At 41.2% G+C, this 26720-nt stretch overlaps 1 protein-coding gene across 4 annotated transcripts in view; it reads right to left on the reverse strand.

Annotated features, from left to right (window-relative positions):
* Positions 1 to 26720, reverse strand: part of CDON (cell adhesion associated, oncogene regulated) — an 83471-nt gene that overhangs the window by 13424 nt on the left and 43327 nt on the right. For 3 of the 4 annotated variants that reach the window (XM_072156573.1, XM_072156570.1, XM_072156571.1), the window contains 6 exons: positions 8554 to 8686; positions 7769 to 8044; positions 7515 to 7661; positions 7113 to 7256; positions 6705 to 6989; positions 152 to 421 (listed from right to left, as the gene is read on the reverse strand). In XM_072156573.1, the coding sequence (XP_072012674.1) occupies positions 152 to 421; positions 6705 to 6989; positions 7113 to 7256; positions 7515 to 7661; positions 7769 to 8044; positions 8554 to 8623 (1192 nt within the window). In that variant the 5' untranslated portion in view covers positions 8624 to 8686. Of the gene's footprint in view, positions 1 to 151; positions 422 to 6704; positions 6990 to 7112; positions 7257 to 7514; positions 7662 to 7768; positions 8045 to 8553; positions 8687 to 18932; positions 19194 to 26720 lie in introns of those variants that run through there. The other variant, XM_072156572.1, reaches the window with a different exon arrangement.

Below are 26720 nucleotides of genomic sequence, written 5' to 3' on the forward strand. Positions count from 1 at the left end.
CTTGGATGTGCACCCATACTTTGATTCTTGAGTGCTGCGACTATATTTTCTACTTATATATAATATATTATATACACATACATACATATACATACATACAGTGTGTCTGACTCAACCTTCATCGGTTATGATCTTCAGTCATCATTCCTACCTGACTGTATTCGTAGTCTTGCTGCTGACTGTACCACTCCTACTCCATTATCCGCCATACATTGATACATTCCGGAATCCTCACCCATAGCGTTAGAAATGTGTAGTTTGCTCCCCAATAAGTTTTGGCGTGAGGAAGGAGAAACCTTCTTGGAGTTATGAAACCATGTGATATTCGGAGGTGGATTACCCTGTGATTCGCAAATAAAGGTGACTTCACTGCCTAGGAGCACAGACTGGTCCTCAGGAGGCTGATATATAAAAGGAGGTGCTAAAAAAAGGTAAAAATATAAAAATTACTTTTTATAGCAAATCACATTGAAACATCGCAGCAATCCCATTAGCCATGGAGTGTGTTCAAAAATAAACACCATGGGCAAATCACTAGAAAATTCCAGAAGATATGACTTAAGGGGGTTTTGCCACCAATCTAGTTAGGTCCTATCTACAGGATAGGCAATTTCTGTCAGCTCCTTAGAGATGAATGGTGCAGAGGAGACATGCGCGGCTGTCTGCTCCACTCATCTTGGGGAGTAATGAGAGGTCCTACGGAGGTACCACCGACCTCGTTGAACCTGCAGTTCACGTGATCTGTGGGGGTCTCATCACTGAGAACCCCACCGATCAGCAAGTTAGGCCCTATCTAGTGGATAGGGCCCTTTCTTGATTGTTAGGAAAACCTGGATTCATGTACATTAATTACATTTTACAGCTTCACAATGAACCGTTCCCTAGAAGGAGCTATAGCAGCCACTAAAAGGATGTCATCACCCTTACTGAGTCCTCTAAATGATATGGGGTCAAGTGGAAATGATGCCCTGCCCCTCAAAAATCAAAACTTTTTGGCTTCTAAGACAAAAGAGAACAAATGATTAGGGGTTATTGTGCCTATTATGGTAACTTTTAATATACATCATACAATTACAAATGCACTAGGAAGTAGCACTTCTCTATGATCATAGGACTCATTGTCTATATGTGTCTGTATTTTTTATTTAAGTTTTATTATTAACTGGGCTCCACTAGCCAACACAAAACTATTACTCCTGTACCCTGTCTAGATGACCAAATCATTCCTTAGTATGAAAATAGGAAGGGTGGACTGCAGGTTGTGGGCATTCAATAGCTAGAGATAATGCAGTATGGAACAATTTACAGATTGGTGCCACATGGCAGTGCATTATCTGTGAAGCGACTTACAGCTGTCCCCCAGCTATAAAAGTTATGAGCCATTCCAAAAAGAAGAGTAAAACAGGTGTTGACACCATTTAAGGCTGGACAGAGGGAACGTTATGGTAACAGGGATTTTTGAACTATGCTTTATTTAAAATCTTTCATTGCACTTCTTTAGTCATCCTTTAGGCTACTGAGAGTTCTTGCCCACACATCACAGTGTATCTGGGTATATGCAGGTGACCCCCATATTCACAACATAGAAAGATACGTTTTCCAGATTTCATGCAATCTTAAACACCATTGCGAAATCTTGGCACCTATACTAGATGCAGTCACTTGTCCCTGATAAAAGGGATCTTCAGTAGACATGAGGAGACCCAAACTTTAACTTCGGGTCAGGTGCGTCCCGCACGACCCGGGCGTATTGCTGGAATGACAGACAAGCATCCAATCCGGCAAATTGATGCCCCAACCTACTAGCCATAGCTGTGATTGGCCAGGGAGGAAACCCCTGGTCATTCATTCAAAATCCTGGCTAGTAGGTAGAGGTGTAAATTTGGTGGATTGACTGCGCAGCCACCAATTCGGCAACAAGTCTGGGTCGTGCAGGACTCACCTGAACTTGTCCATGCAGATACCCATTGGTGCCCCCTGTTGCATATATGCAGAAAACGAGTGATTATAAATTTTTGGGTTGAATATTAGATTAGCAGGAATTCCTGATCTACACTTGCACAAAATGAAAAAAGTGCAAATTATGAAATGTTGGATTTTCATAAAACATAATATCCATATATTTTATTAAGAGCTGAAAATGTTATTCTGAGTGCTGTTTTACTGCTGCAATGACTGAAACTTGGACCAAGTACATAATAAATATGGAACCAGCACGAATGGAAGAAAGCGGCTCCTGTGCCAAGAGAAGCTGGGGACTGGTACAAGTCGCCACATCTGGAGGTGACACGTTCCTGCATTGTGCAAGCTTACACACCGGAACACTGAGAGGTGACTATAGATCCATGCCCTAAAATATTGGGGAGGGAGAAGGAAGGCGGTAATTGATGTGATCAGGAGGTGGCATAAATCTCTGGCTTTAGGAGCCGTCTCTACATGATTAATGTTGGATTTGGCTCTACAGACATTATGCCAACTGGGCCCTCAGTGTGCGCCATCCATCACCAAGACACCTTGTCTAACATAATCGAGGGCTTGTTGTGGTGGCAACGGGAACGTGCCAGCAAGGATGTGTGTTTTCTGCTGCCAGCTGCACAGGGTCCCCATGCCAAAGAAATGAGTGTGTCTATTACATAAGCCTGGAAATAAATCCAGATAATTGCACATTTCAGATCACAACTTCGACATATGAAATACATATAACGAAAAGCAATGTCCAGAAATATATATATAAAATGTAAAATATAGCAAATTTAAAAGGTTTTCTTTACATTATCAGCCAATGTGGCCATATGTGGTAGATGTTAAAAGTTATGGGATCTATTGTAAGACTACAAACTAAAATGTGTTAAATAACAGAACATAAGGTAATATATAGTAGCTGAGTTATTAGACTTCCTTGAACTTCCAGAGTATTTCTCAAACCCAATATGCCCTATATCTTGTATCTATGTCTTGTATACACTAATTTCTCTATGTGGCCTTCTTTTTACCACATCATTACTGGGCCTTCTGGTCAGATATCCACCAGGCCTGGTGGCAGGTCTTCTCATCTCTCCTGTTATGTTTGCTTTGTTAAATACAAGTGTTTCCCTTCTTCGACACAACCTTTTATCAAAGAGATTTGGTAACACTCAGTTGTCAATTTATTTATACATTTCCAGGAAGAATAACACAGTAGCAGCACGTTGCAGTGTTGAAAGATGATCCACAACTGTTATTTCCTACAGAGCAGAAGCATTTGCTCAAACAGCCATGTCAGGAAAGGTGACATGAAGAAGAGGAAAAGGAAAGTCCTCTCAAAAATGTGTTCTATAGAACATTGCAGTTATTATTCAATGCAAAACTTTCATAAATTGTAAGTTGAAATACAGAATAGAAATTAAGTTTTTATTAATGCCGCAACCACTTTTTACCTGCACAGCAAGGCAATTGTTGTCAGTATTTTGTGTGTCCTCATTTCAATAAACAGAACGTTTTCTATTGGTTAAGCCATAGGGTAATGGTACGGGTGCTAAAGGTGCCACTCAGAGCCCTTTCTGTAGGCACCCAGGCTGTCACCATAACAAAGAGTTCACCTGAAAGGACTCAACGCCGAGGAAGCCCAGGACATGCTGTGCTCAGTTCTATTTTAAAGTGACACATCCTGAGCTTCCTGGATCTACTAGAGGAGCAAGAAGGTGTGGACAGAGCTGGATTACCATTGGAACTTTTTTTCCAGGACCCGCAATTCTCCCTGTTTAACCCCTTAAGGACGCAGGGTTTTTTCGCTCATTTCTCGCTCTCCACCTTCAAAAATCCATAACTTTTTAATTTTTTCGTGTACAGAGCTGTGTGATATTTTGTGCATAACAAATTTTACTTTCCCGTGATGTTATTTATTTTAACATGCCATGTACTGCGAAGCTGAAAAAAAATTCCAAATGTGGAAAAATTGTGGGCTCAGTTTTTACGACTTTGACTGTGCACTCAAAATAACACCTCAGCTTTATTCTTTGGTTTGGTGCGATCGCGGTGATACCAAATTTATATAGGTTTTATTGTGTTTTAATACATTTTCAAAAATTAAACGAATGTGTACAAAAAAGAAAAAATTTTTGCCATCTTCTGAAACTAATAACTTTTTCATACTTTGGGGCACGGAGCTGTGTGAGGTTTCATTTTTTGTGAAATGAGCCGAGCTTTACATTGCTACCATTTTTAGGTCTTTGCGATATTTTGATAATTTTTTATTCCATTTTTTATGTGATGTAAAATGGTGTAAAAGTCGCATTTCAGACATTTGGGCGCCATTTCCCGTCTCAGAGGTCACCGCCGGCCATAACCGGTTTTATATTTTGATAGATCGGTCATTTTGGGACGCGGCGATACCTAATGTGTCTGTGATTTTTACTGTTTATTATGTTTTATATCAGTTCTAGCGAAAGGGGGGTGATTTGAATTTTTAATATTTTATTAATTTTTTTTTATTTTTTAAACTTTTTTTTTCTTTTTTTTTCCACTATTTCTTAGACCATCTAGGGTACATTAACCGTCAAAAGAAGACCCAAGGCTACCATGGCAACCGATCTCCGCCCCCGATGATGTTCGGGGGCACAGCGATCGGAATAAAGATGGCGGTGCCCGCGTGCCGCTGTCTTTTAAATGCTGCCGGCGACTTTGCCGGAGGCAACAAAACGGTTAATAGCCGCGGTCGGTGCTTGCAATATGCAACAACCCCCACCTCTGTATGAAGAGGACTCAGCCCGTGAGCCCTCTTCATACATTCCCTAAACCTCTGCGCCGTAGAGCTACGGCGCAGAGCGTTAAGGGGTTAAAGGGACCCAATGATAAAGTGTCTGCGCCAGTATTGTGTCACGGCTGCACTGTACCCGACGCACCACACAATTCTGCACCTAAAGGGGTGTTCTGGTGCAGAGTTAGACTATGCACCACATCTAATACATTTTCTCAGACCATGCACCGCATCTAATACATTTTCAGAACGGTTTGTTACAGTTTTTGTTAGTAAACATTTAATTCAGCAACTCGACAGAATTATGTTGCATGCTCTATGTTAAAGTTGCACCTAAAAAAAAGTTGGTGCACACATCCCAAGCAGTGGAGGGGGCACCAGATTCATGAAGACCGTGCGCCACTTTTGATTAATCTGGCGCACTCTGCACACTCCACAGGCAGACTACAAAAGTGGCCCCTCGTTTTTGCTGCTGGGAATAAAATTCAAACAATCATTGTCATTGTTTTGGAATACACATTACCACTAAATACTGGAGTTGTGCAGTTGAGGTTTTGTTTTCCTTAGTACTATTTTACAGTATTTTAGAGTTCATACGACTTATGTTCTTTTGGGGGAGAAGGTATAAAACTAAATAGAGAGCCTAGAGGTTTTCTATGCTTTTACCTTTTGGCTGATTTTGTCATTTTTGTATTTTCTTGTTTTTTAAATTATCTTTCTAGCACAGTCCCAAAGTTTCTTTATTGTAGATTTATGTTAAAAAAGCTAAGGGTGGGCTGCAGGAGAATGAAATAGGCTAGATATTTTTTAATTACTTTCACAAAGCTGCATGAAAACAGGTTTGCTTTGAACCCCTTTGTGTAGCAGCATTTTTTTTCGTTTATTTTTAGCTCTCTGCCTTCAAAAATCTATTGCTCAATTTTTAATGTACAGATCTGTGTGAGTGGTGAAATTGATGAAAAAATGCATTTGTGTCACTTTCTGGTGGGCTCAGTTTTTATGACTTCGTTTTTATGTGCTCCAAATTATACATCTACTTTATTCTTTGGTTCAGTACGATCACAGAGCTACAAATTTACATAGGTTTTATTGTGTTTTAATAAATTTTCAGGCTGTATACTGCACGGGGGCAGGCTGTATACTGCACGGGGGCAGGCTGTATGCTACATGGGGGCAGGCTGTATGCTACATGGGGGCAGGCTGTATGCTATGTGGGGCTGGCTGTATACTACATGGGGGCTGGCTGGCTGTATACTACATGGGGGTCTGGCTGGCTGTATACTACATGGGGTCTGGCTGGCTGTATACTACATGGGGTCTGGCTGGCTGTATACTACATGGGGGCTGGCTGGCTGTATACTACACCCTCGGCTTATACTCAAGTCAATAGGTTATTTGAGAATGATAGCACCAAAATTTTTCAACTAACATGAAGTACAATATGTCACAAGAAAACAATTTTAAAATCACTTGGATAAGTTAAAGCATTTCAAAGTTATAACGATTTATAGTGACACAGGGCAGATTTGAAAAAATGGGCCGTGTCAAGAAGGTGAAAAGGGGCTTTGGCATTAAGGGGTTAAATGGAATCTACCATCAAAATCAAGCATGATAAACCAGGGACATTTACTCAAAGGTCCAGACACAGTGATAATAGTCTTATATTTGTTATCCATGACCTTTCTTCTAAAATGAACTTTTACAATTATGCTAATGAGCAATTCTGTAGCTTCACAGGCTGGTACACTGTCTCCCCAACCCGCTCAGCACTTCTCTCCTCCCTCTGCCGGATATAATATCACACAGTGCTCTTTCTACTGTGTAAGCTACAGCATAGAGGGGCTCTGGTAATGCCCTCCAAGCCCTTTTGACTCAATAGCATAATTTTAAAAGTTGGTTTTAGATGGAAGGAAGCCATAAAAATGTACTTCATAAAAGACAACAACATGACAATAGTTCTGGATCTTACCTAGAACAGTGACTGTATAATTGACCAGAGGGATTTCCATAGGCCCGTGTGCCATCTGACAGGAATAGTTGCCCCCATCCCTGTCTTCTACATCCTGAATCACCAGATGAGTGTGCCACTTTTTCCTCCTACCATCTGCCATAGCATCATGTCCATCTTTATACCAGCGAATTTGGGTGCCCACTCCTCCACCAACACATTCCAGAGTCACTGAGTTATGCAGGTGTACAGGTACATTGTGTGTTATGACTTGCGGCACGAAACTAGCATCTTCATTAGATGGATCTGGCCACAAGAAAAATTAAGGGCAATAAGAGCATAGTTCATACATTCACTTTAAGGCTAGAACAGGTGATTGCAGGACATAACTCCATCCAAACAGTAGTGTCTTAAGCATATGAAACTCACCGCTTATAGACAGCTTGTAGACTGAAGGGCTTATTTTCCGCTCATGAGTCATTGGATTATAAGCTGCACATCTATAGGGTCCTCGGTCCTCCAATGAAACATTCAAAATTTGAAGATTTCCTGAGGGTAATATCAGGTACTTATCTAAAAACAGGAAAAAAATGATCAAATTGGCAAGCAATATGCATTATAAATAATACAGTTTGGATGGGGGCTCCAGTAGAATGAGACTTTTCCAAGATATTATTATATAGAATATTTCAATGCTGAATAACCTATTGGTCTGCATTTGCATGGTCAGGGGCAATAATCCCAAGCAGCTTAGGAAGCTACATGAAGTTGTATTTCATGATTTACTTTATTCTATTTGGAGGTGGACTCTAAGGTCCTATAGTCACCCACCTGCTGTCCTGTCCAGCCATTTCCCTTTCACTTTATAATGTATATGAGCACGGGGGACACTATTAGGAGCACTGCAGTTAATGATCACACTGCTTCCTTCTTCAGCCACCAATGTGACTTTTGAAGAATTTGTAAAATCTTCCAAATCTGCAAAATAATGTGGGAGAATGTCTTATTACAGAGGATATGCCTGAACCTCCATATGAGAAAAGGGATTGGTGTACTCTAGTAGATCCACCATCAACAATACTTACATGCCATAGACACATCTGCAGGCGCACTTATTATAGACCCAGCACTAGAATTTATTATACACTGATAACGTCCAACGTGCTGGTGAGCCAGCGCTGGGATGATCAAGTGCCCGGAATGAATGTCCACATCCTGGCTTTGTCTTTTATCCAACAATTCTTCATTAAATAACCATGTGATATGTGGCCGGGGGATCTCTGTCGAACATAACAATGTCACTGTGCTCCCTGGCTTCTGAACAGTGGAAAGGGGTTCAGAAAGAAAACGAAGAGTCACATCTAGAAAGGAGGAAGAATTATGTTTTATATCATAAGGCAGGGAGCTTGGCATATATACTTGTACATACTTTATGTTACTTTTTCGATACTGAAGTGTATACATGACATTACTTATCCTGTACGGATCATGAGTTACATCCTGTATTATACCCCAGAGCTGCATTCACTATTCTGCTGGTTGAGTCACCGTTACATCAGGTAGTATATTCTAGAGCCTCAATCGCTATTTAAATGGTAGAGTCACTGTCTACATACATTACTTCTACATTGTACCAAGCTTATATATAACTCCTGAGCTGCATTTATAATTCTTCTAGTTTAAACTGGAAACCATTACCAAACATGAAATAATGAATAGAGATAGTTTTCATGCTAAAACTAGTGTCCTGTCAGATAACCATTAACCAGCACAGGTCCAATCCAAATTTTAGCTTATCAGTGGTTATACCAAGTCTTACCCAGCTCAACATTATTAACCAAAAAGGTGAACTAGAAGCCTGTTTATGTACCTGCTTCGGCCCTTGTGGAAATCAGAATAAGCGAGATACACAGCAGCGGATGACACAGTCCAAGATGCATAGCGCTGGGTCACACCAATGAACACTGCAAATTTCCAGGAGAGCAGAGGAAAACCAGTACAGTCTGAAAAAATATAGAATAGAATAGATTAGAATATGTTTTCCTTCTGGTACTTGACAACATCAACCTAAGCACACTCACTCTTGTTGGACAATGTTGTTACATCTATGGAGAGTGGATCCAGCTTTTTTCCCCATATTAAAATATGAAATTAAACCACTTTTTTCCTGGGGTTCCATAACTACACCTTGAAACACCCTACTCAAAGTTTCTTTATTTGATCTGTACTCCAGAAACAGCCCACTAATTTATTATAACCATAAGAGGACCCAGAGGTAACTCAGTAAATTCCAGACATGAATGTTTCAAAATGAATCTTATATTTTATGCAGAAAAACCCCAAAGAATCCTTGATTACACCCGCAGTAAAGGGATGGATGTGACCCTCGTTGGCTGGAATAACGTTGTTGTCATTCCAGGAAGAGCAGCTGGTTGGAGGCAGCAGCTGCTGGGAGTTTATTTTACATTCTCTTGGTTCAAGGGCAGGAGCTGTCCATAGCGAAAAGTGGTTAATACTTCACCAGAAAGTAAAGCAACCAATCTAAGGGTATTCACAGGGTAGCTTACTGCTCATATACAGGATGCCAGGACAACAGGTAGCAATTTAACCTGTTGGTCTTTTTAGCTCAGAGTGGATTGTCTGGACAGAATACAATGGGGCACATTTACTTACCAGTCCGGAGTTGCTCACCGAGAGTGCAGTATCCCACGATAATGCACTGTTCCGCGATTCACTAAGATGGTGCACCCGATATCCTGCATGTGTTGCTTCCCCGCTCAATTCACCTTCTTCCTGGTGCATGTAAGTGTGTGGGATTGCGACACAATTTGAATGTTAAATCATGCGCTTAGTCTGAATTAGTCCGACGCCACGCCCCCCGATTTCTGCCGCATGAAAGCCGGCACAGCTGCGCCAAAATCCGATCACATGCAACACAATCCCCTTCTAAATACCTGTCATGGCAGTGAAATCCCCGAAAAATGTCTGATTAAAGTGCGGCCACGGAACCTTAGTAAATAAGCCCCAATGTATCAACCACATGTATTCATATATTATGCGCGCAAGATGAAATCAGAACATATTTTCATCCCCTATATATATATATATATATATTAATGAAAGGAAAATATCTTGAAAATGCTGAAGAACTGATATGAAGAGTTGCAAAACAGTTTTATTAATTTACTGTAATGGTCAAAATATAATTCACAATTAAAACTTAAACTTTATAGACAAATGTTTATTTCACATTGTTTTCATACATCTGTTGCTTCCAGCTGTGCAATGGCAGCAGACGGCTTCAATCATCCACAAATGTTGTTGCAAGGACAACAGCAAAGGCAAGACATAAGATCCTAGAAGGGGTGGGTGTGGGGAATGTCATGCCACTATGTATAGAGAGAATGTGAGTAAATCTCACTTATGATCATCCATTACTCCAGAATATTTAATAACCAAGGATACATGTCAGGAGCACATGAACAGGGATTGTAAGGGATATAAAACAAAAACTCAAAGCACCCCATGTGATATGTCTGGCTTCAATACCAAGCAAATATGTGCTCAGGTCAAGTGGCATTTCTAGAAGAAAGCATCCATGGTTTCTAATACCCACATTCAAAATCAATAAGTAAAAGATAATATTATATTTAATAAATAAATACATATATGGAAGATAAGAACAATTCTTAAATATACAAAATAATAAAGGGTTTTACAAATTTTTTTTTATCAACTACTTTTTGCATAACTACAGCGGTAGCAGCCATAACGGCTGCTATAGGGCCCACAGTGTCAGGGGGGCCCAGCATCCCACCTGACACGTTTTACACAGGTTGCCTGCTTGATTGTGGGTCCTCCACCACATCGAAATATTATCCGGGGATACGTCTCTAGCTACTCTTAGGATCCTCTAGGACAGGGATGGCGAACCTTTTAGAGGCAGAGTGCCCAAACTACAACCAAGACCCACTTATTTGTCGCAAAGTGCCAACACAAAAATTAAATTATTGATTTATACTCCCTTCTCAGTCACATTGATACCAGCACGCTAAGGACACCAATAAAGCAGAAAATAGAAGACATTGGGATGATCATTGTTGCTTCCCTAAGGGTACCATAAACAGGAAGAATTGTCAGGGCCGGAGCAGGAGCTACAATGATAATCCAGATCTGTCCACACCTTCCCACTCCTCCAGTAGTCCCAAGTAGCGCTGTCACTTTAATATAGCTCTGTGTACAGCAAATCCTGGACTGTCTGAGACTGCAGGAAGATACCTATAGTCATCTCTGGTGATGACCTGAGTGCCCACAGAAAGGGCTCTGAGTGCCACCTCTGGCACCAGTGCCATAGGTTAGCCACCACTGCTCTAGGATGTTCTACGATGCTCTACTACCCTCCCATGGAATTATTTTGTGTTTCCTTATCAGATGACACTAGATCACTTTTTGTTTTATTTTTGTGTACGTGGTCTTTGTCAGGGTTTGGGGTTCCTTTGTCTGCGTGTTTTGTCTTTAAAATTGAAAAAAATGTAAATTTGAATGGCAATAAAAATATGTTAATCAATAAAACAAATATCCATCTAAATATCCATCTTTTAAACGTAAATAAGATCCATATATAGACATGTTCTTAATAGAATACACAACAGAGGAACGTAATATTTCTACTTCATAACTTTCTCCAACAAACAAAAAATGGATCCGAGGGTCACATATCCAAGCGAAACCCTTCTTCCCATGTCACGGCAGCCTTGTGAGTGTTACCTTTGTGAAGGTAGTGGAGCTGACAGATTTCCTACAGAGAGAATAAACTGACACATTCCTTAGGCCGGGGGCTCCATAGTGATTGAAGAAAAGCTTTTATCCTTAGGTCGTCTTCATGCTGTTCCCTTGGCTAAGATTCCAAGTAGATTTTAAAGTATCCCACAGGGTCCTCATTGCTTCCCCTGAGAGTGCCCATTCTCTTCAGATGCCAATGAAGAGGGCTTCCAAATGTCCATTATAGACGGAGACCATGTGGCAGCCATAATTCCCCAAGCATCAGTCCCCAACCTGCAGCTCTCCAGCTGCTGCAAAACTGCAACTCCCAGCATGTACTGACCTTTTGCCCACACATAAAGGCAGAGGTGACAGATTTAACCAATAAGACATTAGGCTCAAGGAGTCTCCTGTCTTAAAGGGGTTAAAAATATTATACTTTCTTCCAAAAACAGCTCTATGTCTGACAATTGATAGTGCAGGTTATTCAGGGCTGGCTCCTGGCAACAGAGCCTTAGTAGGCCCCTTTTCAGTAAATTCACATCCCGACTCCACACTGCTTCCCCCCAGTAGCCACACTGTCCCTCCCCCCAGTAGCCAATCTGCCCCCCCCCCCTCCGCAGTAGCTGCACTGTCCCCTCCCCCCATAACCACACTGTCCTCACCCCATCCCAGCAGCCACACTGCCCACCCCATTCTGGTACAAAAAAAACCTCTCCTTTCCTCGCTCCCCCAAAGCAGCCGCCTGCTTTCTTCAGCATACACCACTGTATGCACCAGCTCTGAAGCCGGCACACATGTGTGCCGGCTTCAGAGCTGTTGGGTAAAGTGAGGAGCAGCGCTTTGGAGGAGCGAGGAAAGGCGAGTTTTGCATTGTGCCTCTATGCTGCTCTCCCGACGAGCGCAACATAGGGACAGATAACAAGAGGAGCCAGAAGGTGATCATATGTACCAGTACCTTAAAGCAACACTGGTACAATTGATCAGGGAGCTGAAATTTATTTTTAGCTTGTGCGCCCCTCTAGCACCCTTGGACCCGACACTTGCCCAGATAAACCGGGTGCTGGAGCCGGGCCTTAGGTTATTACAACTTAGCTCCATTCATTTTTACACAGATGCAAATTCTACCTGCTGAGTGAAGAAGGGGGAGCAATGAGCAAGCAATACATGTCTGGCTGGGATCCAGGTGTCTTGTGTTCACTTTGTGAACCATTTGACTTCTTCGAGATTGTTAGAAGCTTGGCTTATTTGACAGTTTCATTGACATTGATTAAAGTATCCCTATGCTTGACTGGTGGGAGTAATAGAAGATATATCACCTATCCACAATATTTCATCTTGGTACAACCCCTCTAAAAGGATCACTTCAAGCATCTGATTCATTGGTTTAGATCAAACTCCAAGTAGTAAGATGAAGGGTTTTGGCCTAAAGACAGACATGGTTTTGCAGGAAAAGGGGCACGTACCAAAGATGAAACAATCCACATCCTGGCACATACATTATGCCAACAAATAGGAGGTGAAAAGTGAGAAATGTCTAAAACTATGCACAATTTATAATATATATATATATATATATATATATATATATTATATATATACACAAAAAATTAACAGACCCTAAATGTTGGTTGGGAACTGGGCTAGAGAGTTAAAAGCTGACCAAAAATTTAACCCAAAAAATTCACATGGGTCAAGCTCTACTAACATAAGTGTTCGTGCTCATGCACATGGCTGTGTACCATCTGTCTTTTGAATGGATGGCACATGGCTACACTAAATGCAATACTTTTTAAAGGATCATTGCACACTATTATCCATTATTTTCATAGACTGTGCATCCATTCCATTATAAAAGTAGAACAAATCCTGCGCTGAGAGTTTCGTGCAGGTAGCCTTATAGTAATACAATGAAATTCAGCAGTGTATATGCAGCATTGCACTTTTCAGCACCAGTTATTCAATCCATCCTTAAAGGGAACCTGTCACCAGGGACCTAATTTTCATTTAAGACCGGTTACAGAAGCTTATTACACCTGCAGTGCAAATCTACCTTTCTGCTTTCGCTAAGCATTTGCATTACAATATAATTGTGTGTTATAACTTACCTTGCACCATGACAGAATCCTTGGGGTAGTCCCAGGGGTCGGCTTTGTTTTAAATGTATTTAAAAAAACAACATGTGACTTGTCTGTGCTGCAGACTGCTCAGCTCTTGGCCCCCATCTTTGTGCTCCTGTACAGCTCCTCCCTCCTGCTCCTTCACAGAGATCACAGCTTGGTGAGCTTACCTCGGTAAGTGAAGAAGTAGTTGTACAGGAGCACAAAAGTGGGGGCCGAGAGCTGAGGAGTCTGCAGCACAAACAAGTCACATGTTGTTTTTTAAAATGCATCCAAGCCAAAGCCCAACCCCTGGGGCTACACAGAGGATTCTGTCAGGGTGCAATGTAAGTTATAAAACACAATTATATTGTAATGCAAATGCTTAGAGAAGGCACAAAGGCAGATGTGCAATGCAGTTCTAATGGAATTCTGTAACCTGTCTTTTGTGAAAATTAGGTCCCTGATGTCAGGTTCCCTTTAAAAGCACATCAGACTGTGGTATTTATACTTCACGTATCTCCCGAAATACTCTGTGCTACTGTGGGGATCCTTCTCTATTATATATAACTCTCCATTTAGGAGACCCCAGAGGATATCATCAAACTCATCACCTAAAATACTCAGTGCTGATGTTGCAACAAACAGCTTATGTAACAGTTAGACTTCACAACATTGAAAACAAATTTAAATTAAAATAATCAAAACAGTAAAAAAATAAGGCTGTCAAATACTGTACTGCAATTACTTTGATATAATAAAAAAAATGTTGTACATGCCTGTCTGGTTAATGCAGGAGAGACTGTGATCTGGGCTGCATTGCTCCTTTCCCTCACAAAAAATATTATATGAAATGAGGCTCAAAGTTACTTTTTTTCATCAATTTACCACAAGAAAAAAAAAGAACAAAACAAAAGGAAAGAAATATTTGCTGTGACTGGATAAAGCCAAGCATAACATTTGTGTTTAGCAGCGCCCATCCTGACCCCCTCCCAAAAAGCACCCCAACTTAAACTACTGTCAAAATGTGCTGAGTAAATGAAGAACAGATGAAGGTGAAGAGGAGACGCAGACGAGAGCGAAATGTTTGTTTATGAACAGAAAAGAAAATCCACTGCAGAGTGTTGTACCAATAAAGCAGCTACCAAAGCGTGACCTTCTCCTTACTTTCTGAGTAACCCCACGTGTCAGTGCGTACCTTGTCCTGCAGCACCATGTGGCAGCACATCCCTTCTCCCATGACCCAGAGAATACTTAGGTGGGCCCCAGACTCTAACCCAATACTGGATCCCACAGATACAGCAGAAGACAAGTAGATAAGTAGGGTCTATTCCCTAAGGCAGTGATGGCAAACCTTTTAGAGACCGAGTGCCCAAACTACAACAAAGACCCGGTTATTTATCGCAAAGTGCCAACACAGAAATTTAATTTGAGATTTATACTCCCTTCTCTGTCACAGTTTTCATTGATACCAGCACCCTGAGGACACCAATAAAGCAGAAAATAGTCCCAGGTAGAGCTGTCACTTTAAAATAGCTCTGTGCACAGCAAGTCCTGGGCTGTCTGGGACTGCAGGAAGATACCTGGAGTCATCTCTGGTGATTGCCTGAGTGCCCAGAGAAAGGGCTCTGAGTGCCACCTCTGGCACCAGTGCCATAGGTTAGCCATCACTGCCCTAAGGGGATGATGAAGGGTGGGCCCCTAGAATAATTTAATCTGGTGGGCCCAAGGAGCCCCAGTCCAAAACTTGTTGCACCACTTGGTTCCATGTGTCAAGTCCCTTGTCATGGCACCCAAATGTCAAAGCCTCCCTTTTTCCATGAGCTTAAAGGTCAGCATGTTAATATCCTGTACTAGAGGTGCTAGTGCATCCTTTTTCTGACATCCCACATTACAGTTTCCCCCTTGTCCCCACCTGTCTCTGCATCCATTGTTCCACTTTCGCCATGTGAGAACATGCAATCACCATATATTACAGGGGGCAGTGTGATATTGTCCTTCTCCCCGCGTATACTGAAATTTCCTTCACGTCTGATAAAGATATAAGAACTAGTGCTCAGGTTAGGGGCTATTATCAGCCAATAATAATGCTCACTTAAGTTTTAATGTACATTTGTTAGGAGATGATATCTCAGTTTCTATGGTTATATCTTAGACAGCTCTGGATTCCTCATCTGTTTCTTCTCACTCGCTGGCCTGGCTACAGGAGGGGGGGATAGATAAAGGGAGATGAGAAAAATTAATAGTCCTTGGATCCTCACATGTGAATAACAAGGCCTGGACTAGATCATCTGCTGTATAGTTCTGGCTCTGGATCCCCCACCTTGATATCAATGTGGTATAAACTAGCTGTGCGGTCTGTCTATATAATACATCCTACATAGATAAATATTAAACATAGACACATAGATGTATACAGTTCATGTTCAGATTTAGAATTGGAACTGCCACCTATGTACCACAACATTAGTAGTGCATTTTATGTAAGAGAACTACATTTATAATACTCATATGTGCTTGGATATATCTACTATAATATTGCAGTGTAGGTGTCACATTATAAATAAAGCTGGTAAAAAAAAACTGACAGCTATTTGCTACCGACGGTCCCTTACACACACATGCTTGGCCAAAAATGCATTTGTTCTCAAAAAGCAAAAGGTGCCTTTGGCTGCTGATCTACCTTCACAACAAATGATCACCAATATTGCATTCGAACATGGCCAACCTTTTTTTGTACAACCTATGTCACTGCTAGCAAAGTAAATATGAGTATGGTGGGGTAGCAAAGTAAATAAAATGGGTGCCCAGTACTGTCAAAATGATGGTGTTTGGCTAGCATTTATTTAATGCATATTTTCATGATACAAAACTATACCCATTGGGTGTAAAGCGACAGATCTGTCAAATGGGAACAAAAAAATTAAGTTGGTCTGTCTCTTAAGATTAGATCATCATTCCCCAAACTGTGGATCATTGTATAAAGTACATGGAGACAACAAATAATTTTTGGGATTGGCATAGCAAAATGCCCAGACTGAGGCTGAAGATAAGTAAACTGTGCAATAGATAAAGCAAACTGAATAAACAGAATGAATCTGAAAAGCAGAATATAGACACAATATGGCGAAAAGGCAGAATAAGAAGTAGAAATAATTGAAGTTTTTACATGCAGTTTTAAGCAGGACCAAATACAGTAGGTGCAGGTCTGAACAAAAGTCTTAATATAAAGTGGATCCCACCATCTGAAGGTTTTCTCCTCAATCTCAGCTATTTCCAGCCCTCTCATTCAATGTCTAAGGCCTATTGCACACAAATGTTAAAGGTAACCTGTCAGCGGAAATTGACCAAATAAACCACTCCCAGTATGTTACCAAGCAGCTGAACGCCTTCAATATCAAGTTTTTTTCATGACCCAGTGTGGTGGCATCATCCAGAAATCTGAAGTCAAGGAGGCAGAGATTTATGGACCTGAATTAACTAAAACAAAACAAATATACTAGAGTCATCTATGTTGATCAAAGATCAGTCCAGTAGAGCCAGATAAATGGGAAGATTCAAGTGTTGTGCCCACAATTCCAGCATTAAAATGTAAAACTATGGCAGAGTCATTTGTGTAGTGAGAACTGAAGTTTTATTTTTTTGTTCAGGTTTTTTATGCGGCTTGTGATGTCAAAACCAGGAGTGGAATGAAAAGTTGACAGTAGCACCTGTCATTTATACTTTGCCTCCCATTATGAACCACACCAGGTTAAGGCTTTAGAAACTGCATTAAAAACACTGAATGTGGGTACACAACCTCAATGTAAAGAACCAGGTTAATAGGTGATAAGTGATATTCATAAAAAAAGGTGCTGAACCCACACAGCAAGCGATCCACTCACAAATAATTAGATATTATGGTTCTAGGGTGACCTTACCCAAACTTGGTAAAAGAGGCTAATAATAATTATATAAATTAAAACAATGCCCTATATGGGGTGCAAAGAGGTCACTGTGGATCAAGACCCTACACACAACCCCAAAATGCACACACTGTACACCCCAAAGCCAGAACCTATGCAGTGTGACACACTCTATGACTTCTGAACCCCAATAGAAAATAAGCACATCAGTCATTTCCATCATCATCCTGTGAAATGACCTGACTGTTTATGTATGTAGAGTCTATACATTTTTTAGCGTGGACAGGACCAATGGTGCCCATGGTCTACTTGCTATTTAGGCATATCACAGCTGAGGAACCAAGGTGTTGTTCATCTTGTTATTGTGTCTGAGAAGTTATGCCTAATACTATACAAAGTTTATGAAAGAGCCAAAGAGTAAATACTGACAGTTTCCTGGTAAGATTGATGAGAGGTAACCATCAACTCTCAAGGGTTAAATGAACAAAGACTACAAAAAAAAGAGAGAAATGTGAAAAGTTATGTGCTCCCCCAGGTCTCCATTCATATCACAGACATAGCTCCCAGGCCCAGAAAGAGCAGCGGGAATGCTGCACAACACAATCACCCTGTGTTCACCCCCCTGAATGTCTGTAGGTGCTTGTTATGAAGTGGATGACTGCAAGAGGTCAAACTAAAGCAAGATATACAGCCATGGAAATGACACCAGCCTGCACCTCTACCCTGCTGTCCCCCACTGCTAGGAGAGGCCTGGAAAGCCGCAGGGTACTGAGAGGGGAGAGCTAGGGTTGCAAATGTGTAAGAGTTCATTTTTTCTTCCTTGCATTTGTCTGCCAGAATCCTGCAGAGATACAGTCTAGACCTGAAAGAGACTCCAAACAATGCACAACTGGCGAGAGGCTTGGGGGCGATCTCTGCTCCCTCCAGTAGGTGACATGGCAGCACCAACAAAATAAAGCTAAAACAAAAAGACAAAATGACAAGAACAGCTATGGCTCACTGTCCCCTCTATACAATGTATCAACTAAATGTAAACATTCATCAAATGTTACACACAGTGAAGATTTGAGCAAAAGACATCGGATAGTTGGATAGTGAGGGTTGTAGTTCTGCTATTACATGTAATATTGTAATAATAGCATGTAATATTGTGAAAACTGTGAACTGTGAAACTACAACTCTCATTATTCCGTTACAGTATAATAGGAGTCATTCCTCCACTACAGTATAAGAGAGACAGGTTGCCGATCGTTTTGCTTATGTAGGCATTCAGCCTTTTAACATAAATATTATTAGCAATAATAATAATAAAAGTAATATTATAATAGAATGTATCCGTTGTAAAAATAATAGGAAACACAAATTCTTCTGAAACAATAACAATTTGAGTAGCTGCAGATCATAGTAAATAGACTGTAAGCCCTGTGCCCCACTAGACAGTGGTGCAACGATACTGAAACAGACCATGTTTGGGCGCAGCTTACCTCTGACACGGGCTCTCTTTGCCCATAGGATCTGAACTGAATCCCAGAGTACATCACTTATAATGAATCCAACTCAGTAGATGCCTCAGATAAAGTTGGCACCAAGAGAACCTCAGACAAAAGCCAAAATCTGGAGATCCAGGAGATCCTTCAAGCCAGGTCCAAAGCAGGGGACCCCCCCGGGACAAGTCCCACCTGGAGAGTTACTTGGTATAAATCCAAGGCCAAGGGATACCCCAGGACAAGTCCATGCAAGGAGATCCCTCAAAGCAAGTCCAACCCAAGGAATCAGGTCAGCGCACAGACCATACAGAAGTTTCTCAGCTACTTTCCCGATCCTTTGTATGACGCCAGGCAGAGCTTGTGGGCTTTGTGCCAGGTCTGGTACTCCTGAAAACGAAAGTCTGAAGCCCTTTCTTCATGCCAGCACAACGGTACTCAGGTGTGAGAGGACCTACACCCCAAGAAGACACATAGCAGCCTGCAGCGTCCGCTCTCAACTCTCGGGAGAAGTGACTGGGAAGAAGGTAGAGGAGGAGGAGAAGGGATCTGGGGGTGGAGGAAGCTCTGAGGGTTGGACTTTGTGTGGGAAAGACCCTCTATCCCTAATACACCTCAACAACCCCTTCAGTGCCGGGATAGTAGGCTATGCAAAGTGTTAATTACCCTCCCCCACCCGCATTCCTTTAAGGTAAAGGGTCGTCCTAGACTGACCTCTCACTTCTAGAAATGACAGCTTGAGGCAAAATGACATTATATTCAGTCTGCATTCCAGCTACGTGCTGTGAGACCTGTAACATGGCATACACCTACCTGCCCTGGAGATAACCTACCCCCTCACTGTATCTAAACCACCTGCACTACATCTCTCACCTGGCCCTAAAATATAATGCTTATTTATAACAGTATTAATTTTAGCTGTAATCCTAATAATCCACAGCTACAGATCACTTAACTTTCTACAACCACAGATTCTATGACACACTGACACTTGGGGTGACAGGACAATGACAGACTGATGCCTTGGGTAACAGGACATTCACACTGTGGTATTTGGAGTAGGAATAACTGCACACTGCAGGACAATGGCATACCCACACTATGGGTGCAGGACAATGACACTGACACTTAGGGTACAGGACAGTGACACATAGGGGGACAGAACCAAGGCACACTGACACTTGGGGTACATGGCAATGACACACTAACATGTAGGGTACAGGCAATTCCACACTGATATGCCTTTGTGCATTGATATTTAGGAGCAGACATAATTGCTGGACACATCCTGTACACAGTCCTATACTACAAGGGCCAGGAGACCAGGCTGCTGCATTCCAGGACTTGCCCTGTGGGTGTGTTCAGCAGCGGAAGCTTGTGCATTGCAGCCTGTGTGTTACATTTGTGTTTTATCCTGCAGGCCTTTGAAGTTACTAAGAGGAAGAAAGGAAAAAAAACTGACCCTGCAGGCACATGAATAGATCCAGTATCTTCAGAGCTAATGCATTAGATAAATGGCAGGATTAGGGAGACCTGCAATGCTTGGGTGCTCAGCAAATCACTGATGTAAAATAATTTGTAATTTATAATAAAAAGGATTTATGAATATTATAAATACCAATAAAATGAAGGCAGATGATATGGTCAGTATAAGTGAGAATGAAACCATCATAGACAGAATGGATTTAAATTATAATAAACAAGATGCAATAGAATGACAGAAGATAGGTTGGATGAATGCCAACATAGACCATGGGAACAAGTGGCTCCATAAACACTGGTGCCAGCATGGCTGGGGTGAACTATAGCCAACACAGACAAAAAATGGACTGGAGTTACCATAGGCTGGATGAACCAGGCTTAGATTGTGCTTTATGGCCCACCAGATAAAGTTATTATAGGGCCCATATATTATCAACCACATCCAGTCCCCGACTTAAGAACCCCTGACTTACAGACGACCCCTAGTTACAGTTGGACCTCTCAGTCCATTGTGACCTCTGTTAAAGCTCTCTGGATACAATTAATTTACTGAACTTTAGTCTCAGCCTCCAATGATCAACTACATGAATTACCAACTGTGTCTGTAGTGAAGCTTTATAGTTAATTTCTGTTCTTATGACAACCATAAATTTTGAAATCTGTCACAGGGAAAAAAATGTATACAAATGCATTCAAATTCATTTTAAGAAGAAACATGAGATTGCCTGTACTAGGAAATAGATCATAATAACCTACAAATTTGGTTGTCTCCTGCTGAACTTATGGGGTCCAGTATTGGGATAGTGTGTTGGCACCCTTTGGTACTCTGTCGCTCAATTACAACACTAGGATGACTAACAGATAATGTAAAGTTAGAGCAACATATACAGATTAGACTGCAGCTACCATAGACAACGTCATATGAACCACTGGAACCCTTTATTTATTTAAATCAAAATTGGGACCAGTCACAGACATTATTGATTTTCTATATCTTATTATAGACTACCATCCTTCAGACTTTTCAACAATTTTTTATGGTCATGGTCCAGCCAGTATTTATAAGGAAACAGAATCAAATAATTTCATAAATAAAAATTCTGCTGCTTGCACCAGCCGTCGGCTGCCATCTTATATACACAGTCCAACGTAAAAGTGACTTCAGAGAAGCCTGGAGCTTGGTATATATCTGGTGTTTGATTGATAATCGGAGGGGAACATAGGATGGATTAGTAAAGAGATAGTTGACATTTCATGCAGTTAGCGAGTGCGATAGCCTTGCATAAAAAGATGGGTTTTAAGAGCATATTTGAAACTTTGGACGGTGGGTATTAGTCTTATAGTCCAGGGAAGGTCATTCCAGAGAATTGGTGCAGCTTGGAAGAAGTCCTTGAAAGGTTCGAATTAAGGTAGAGATTAATGTAATATCACTGACAGATCAAAGACCACAAGTAACCAAACTGGAGGCATCCATGTAGCATTTGGTCTGAAAGAGAAGCCTGGCTGATGAATTATGAATAGATCGTAGTGGAGAGAGTTTATTGAGAGGAAGTCCGATTACTATGGAGTTAAAGTAGTCTAGTCAAGAGAGAATCAGAGCAACAATAAGCATTAGAGGCTTCAATTTAATTCTGGAGATGTTTCTGAGATGCATGCGGCATGATCGAGCAAGAGATTGAATATGCAGTGCAAAGGAGAGGTCGGAGTCCAGCACAACTCCAAGACAGCGGGCCTGCTGCCTAAGTGCTATAGTGATCCCACAGACTGAGATGGAGAGGTCAGGGTTGGGTTAGGTAGTAGATGGTGGAAAGATAAAAAGTACAGTTTAAAAAAGATTAAGTTTCAAGAAGAGAGAAAGAGCCAGTCACTAGTGTTCTGGAGTAAGGCATGGTTGATGTTACGTGCAGAAGTATACAGCTGGGTATCATCAGCATAGAGATGATACTGGAAACCAAATCTGCTGATGGTTTGTCCGATGGGGCAGTATAGAGGGAAAAAAGAAGAGGACCTAGGACTGAGCCCTGAGGAACCCCAACATTGAGGAAGAGGAGAATAGAAAGATCCAGAAAAGGAGACACTGAAAGTGTGGTCAGAGAGATAGGAAGAAAACCAAGAGAGTGCAGTGTCCTTCAGGCCAATGGAGCAAAGAATCCTGAGGAGGAGCTGGTGGTCCACAGTATCGAGAGTATCGAGAGATCCAGAATGATGAAGACAGAATAGTCACCTTTGGATTTAGCAGTGAGAAGATCATTCGAGACAACCATGAATTTCTCATAAAACTAAAATGTAATAGGGTTAAGGTAGGACCAGCATCTAAAGCTTGGGCAACAGGACAATAATCCCAAACACACCAACACATGAATGACTGAAGAAGAACAAACCATGGTGTTGCAATGACACAGTCAAAGTCCAGATTTTACTCTAATTAAAATGTTGAACCCCTTAAAACTTCCTCTTGATCATTGTGAGAGACTGATAAAGTAATTTAGAAAACAATTACTTCCAGTTACTCATGATAAATGTGGTTCTTTCACATGTGGGTGTTCTTAGTGTTTCACACATGACTTTAGTGGAACCCTTTGTGTGTTGTTCATGCAAGGATGTCCCTAAATTTCGGACCTACTAAAAAAAAGGATGTTTTTTCTACTATGTCCTGATTTGTAATAATGTAGTAAGACATTGTAAGACATTGGCCCACATGAAACCTGACGCAAACTGTCTAATGTGCAGTTTGCGCCAGATAAACTAATTGTAGCGTACTCTTAGTAAATCTAGTCTGCTTCCAGGATATGCACATTTTTATTTTGGGTGCACCTTGCTTTATGCAGTTGCGACAGAATTGTGGCATAGCTCAGTAATAAATGTGGTGCAAACTTCGATGAAGCACTACCACACACCAATAGGTGCACAGTTTTCTAAATACATATGTAGCTCCAAAGACACTTTTTCTGGTGCAAACTAAACAAAAAAAATGGTGCAGACACAATGATATCTCTGGGCCAGTGTATTTACTTTTCCTCATGACTATATAAGGCTGCTTTGCTACCTTTCCTTGGTATAATGAGTAATGGGGGAGTAAAACAAGGGCAAGGGCCTTGACAAGAGTGGTAAAGCACTGCAGGAGCAAACCGGTCTGATGCAGTAGTAGAGTTGGGTCTCCCAGCAAGTCATGTTGGAGCCTAAAATTCTGTAGGTCTTGAACTATTGCCCTGTAGCATTGACCTTTACTAGCCTGCTGGGACTGCCATGTTGTACAAAGTCCCTTAAATGGAGGTGTCGCTGGGTTACTGTAACTGGGTACATATCGTTCCTGCCAATCCCATGTACTTAAGGCTAAGTAAAGCCTTTAAGAATACAATGGTTTGTAAACAGAGGCTGAGGGTGCACCATTATAAGTGCGCTTCCAGCTTCAGTTACGTATTCTTGGGGTCTGTTCTTGTTGTAATCATTATGCAAAGTTCCTACAAGAGAGTGTAACCATTACACCATGTACAGTGGCGTAACTAGGAAAAGCAGGGCCCCATAGCAGGCTTCTGCATGGGGCCCCCCTACTCACTTAATAACAATATTCATATTTATATACTCACACATACAAGTTACAATCAAACATTTATACATATAGAGCATATATACATCACATATATGTCATATATATGTTATGCTGTACCGTGTGCAGCATAGTATGTATATAATGGTGCACATCCTCCACTCTTTAGTATGTCAGGTAGTATGACTGGGCCCCCTGACACTGTGGGCTCCATAGCGGCTGCTTTGGCTGCTACCACTGTAGTTACGCCCCTGACCATGTACCTGATTTGGAATGGTAACTAAGCTTTGGTACCTGTTTTTGAGTGTAGCTACATGGTTAATGCTATAAAATTAGACATTCCATACCCTAAGGATAAAGGTTATTTCACTTTTGCTGCTACTGCTTGTCTGCCTTATCACTGCACCATCACTGGGGATCAATGAACAGTCATTAAAAATAATACAATTGTTCATATCCATGCAGAATTTTTTGGCACTATAGTGAGTCCAACTACAAATTATTATTATGCCCACATATAAGATGCAATCTAACAGTCAATAAGTATTTGTTTGGATGTTTTCTGATTGTTGGGTATATTTACATGGAGCAGTAGTGGTGGTATAAAATTTGAGTACAGTTTAACTACATCTGTACTGGTTGGGGCACAGTGGTACACTAGTTATGCCATAATCAGTAAAACCCTCCCTACATGATGAGATATACATCTATGCAGTTTACGGTTTCTGTTTCTCACATAGTAAAATTCCAGTCTTAATGTCTAGACACTAAATCCTGATGAGCGTAAGCCTAGTAAACACAATCACCATGGAAATAGGAGGTGGCTGGGTTCCCATGAAAGATGGCCGCTGTGTTGTGAATGAAGACAATTCTGTGTGTGTACTCAGCACACAACTATATAAATAGCTGCTGCTGTTTTAGGCTTTTCCTGTCAAAGGATTCCACAGGCTAAGAATAAAATAAACACAAGCCGGGACACAAATAGCAGCCGGGCAGATAGTACACTGCCTCATCCCGCTCCTGGTTCAAATCCAAATAAGCAATTTCTATTAGAGAATGTCATCCCCAAGGGATAGTAGAAAAAATCATTATCAGATTGGTCACTGATAAAACAAAATTAAAGGGAACCTGTCAGGCACATCCCACCAATCCGAAGGTCCTACCTCGTTTACTGTAGTGAGTTAACTACAGGATGATATTCAAATGAGTCAGCGGCTCCTGTAAATTATAAAATTAACCACCTCTCTGTGTTGTAATCCTGTGAATGGAATCAGCTGGGTGTTACTCAGCTGAGTCAGGCTGGAACACCCTCTTCCTTCTCTGTCCTCCTGTATAGAGGACCCTTGCACACACCTTCTGCTAAAAACGTTATGAATGATATGTGCAGGAGGTATGTTTACAAGAGGACAGAGGAGGAAGGGGTGTTGCAGCCTGACTCGGATGAGCTAAGGAACACCCAAATGACTCTATTCACAGGATTACACTGTAGAGTAGGGGGTTCATTTTCATAATTCACAGAAACCGCTTAGTCATTTTAATATTAACCTGCAGAGCAACAGACTAGAGAAAATGAGTTAGGACCTTCTTTTGGGTGCATAAATGTACCTGACAGGTTCTCTTTAATTGGGTCACAAAGTGAATGGTGTGTGGATGGTCCTCAGAAGGCTTTCAGATACATTGCTCATTGTGGTAGAATGAAGCAGAAAAAGACACAGTTTTCCTTAATAATGGATTTTACAAAGTTTACTATTACCATGTGATCTATTCATTTCTGAAATAAAAACAAAATTGCTTCAAAGGTTTAATTAAACATTACAATATTTAAGGAAATTGTGATTGGTCCAGATGACATGATAAAATAATTCCAGGCTCATTTCATATAATCTCAGTGGTTTACTTATGTCGTCCAGCCAGGGACATTTCCTACTCTAAGCCCTTCTTTCTCTTTTCCTTTCCATGCAGGTACTCCCTTTCTCTGTTCACAGACCCTAAAACATTAGAAACAAAGATAAGGGATGTCAATCCAATCATTCAAGAAATGCGTACAAGCATCAAGTAGCTATATCCCAGGTGGTCAGGGGTGTGGTAGTGTTCTCCAGCACCAGGAGAGGGCTCCTTTCTCTGGGCCTCCTTCCTTCTATGTTGGCGGATGATGAGGAATTGATTCCACTTGGTGGTTGTCTGAATTGAGTCGTCCCATTTCCCAAGCATCTGATAATCCTTCACATCAATTGGCGGGAACCCACTTTTAAAACTCTGGCAAAGACTTCAAGCGTGAGCACAACACTGAGGAATTACTACACGTTCAACATCCTCCTAACAATGGCAGCACAGAGGATTAACACCCTGAGATTGGGGTTCAGCTATCAGCAATAGAGCTGTTGTGTGAGGCAACCTCTCTAGATTTGCATGAGAAAAGCGACTTTGGGGAGGAATTGCTGCTTAATTAAAGAGCAGCCGTCACCTTAATTAGCATGATCCTGCTTCTTGGTACTTTGCATGGGTGTAAATCACTTCCTCATTAGCCGCTGGCACCAATGCAATAGAACATATTACCTCCGTGGTGTCAGATAGTGAAGTAATGATCTGCAGAATATGTGGAGTTTATGATACTCTACTGGGTCTAAGGATAGAAAAAATATTCACTATTTGTCTGCTTTGGGATGCTTTGTGGAATGGAACATTAATAGTAATAATAATAAATAATAATTTCTTTATTTATATAGTGCACACAGATTACAATAAGCAGCGCTGCACAG

Source organism: Engystomops pustulosus, chromosome 6, assembly GCF_040894005.1.
Source record: "Engystomops pustulosus chromosome 6, aEngPut4.maternal, whole genome shotgun sequence".
Lineage (NCBI taxonomy): Eukaryota > Metazoa > Chordata > Amphibia > Anura > Leptodactylidae > Engystomops > Engystomops pustulosus.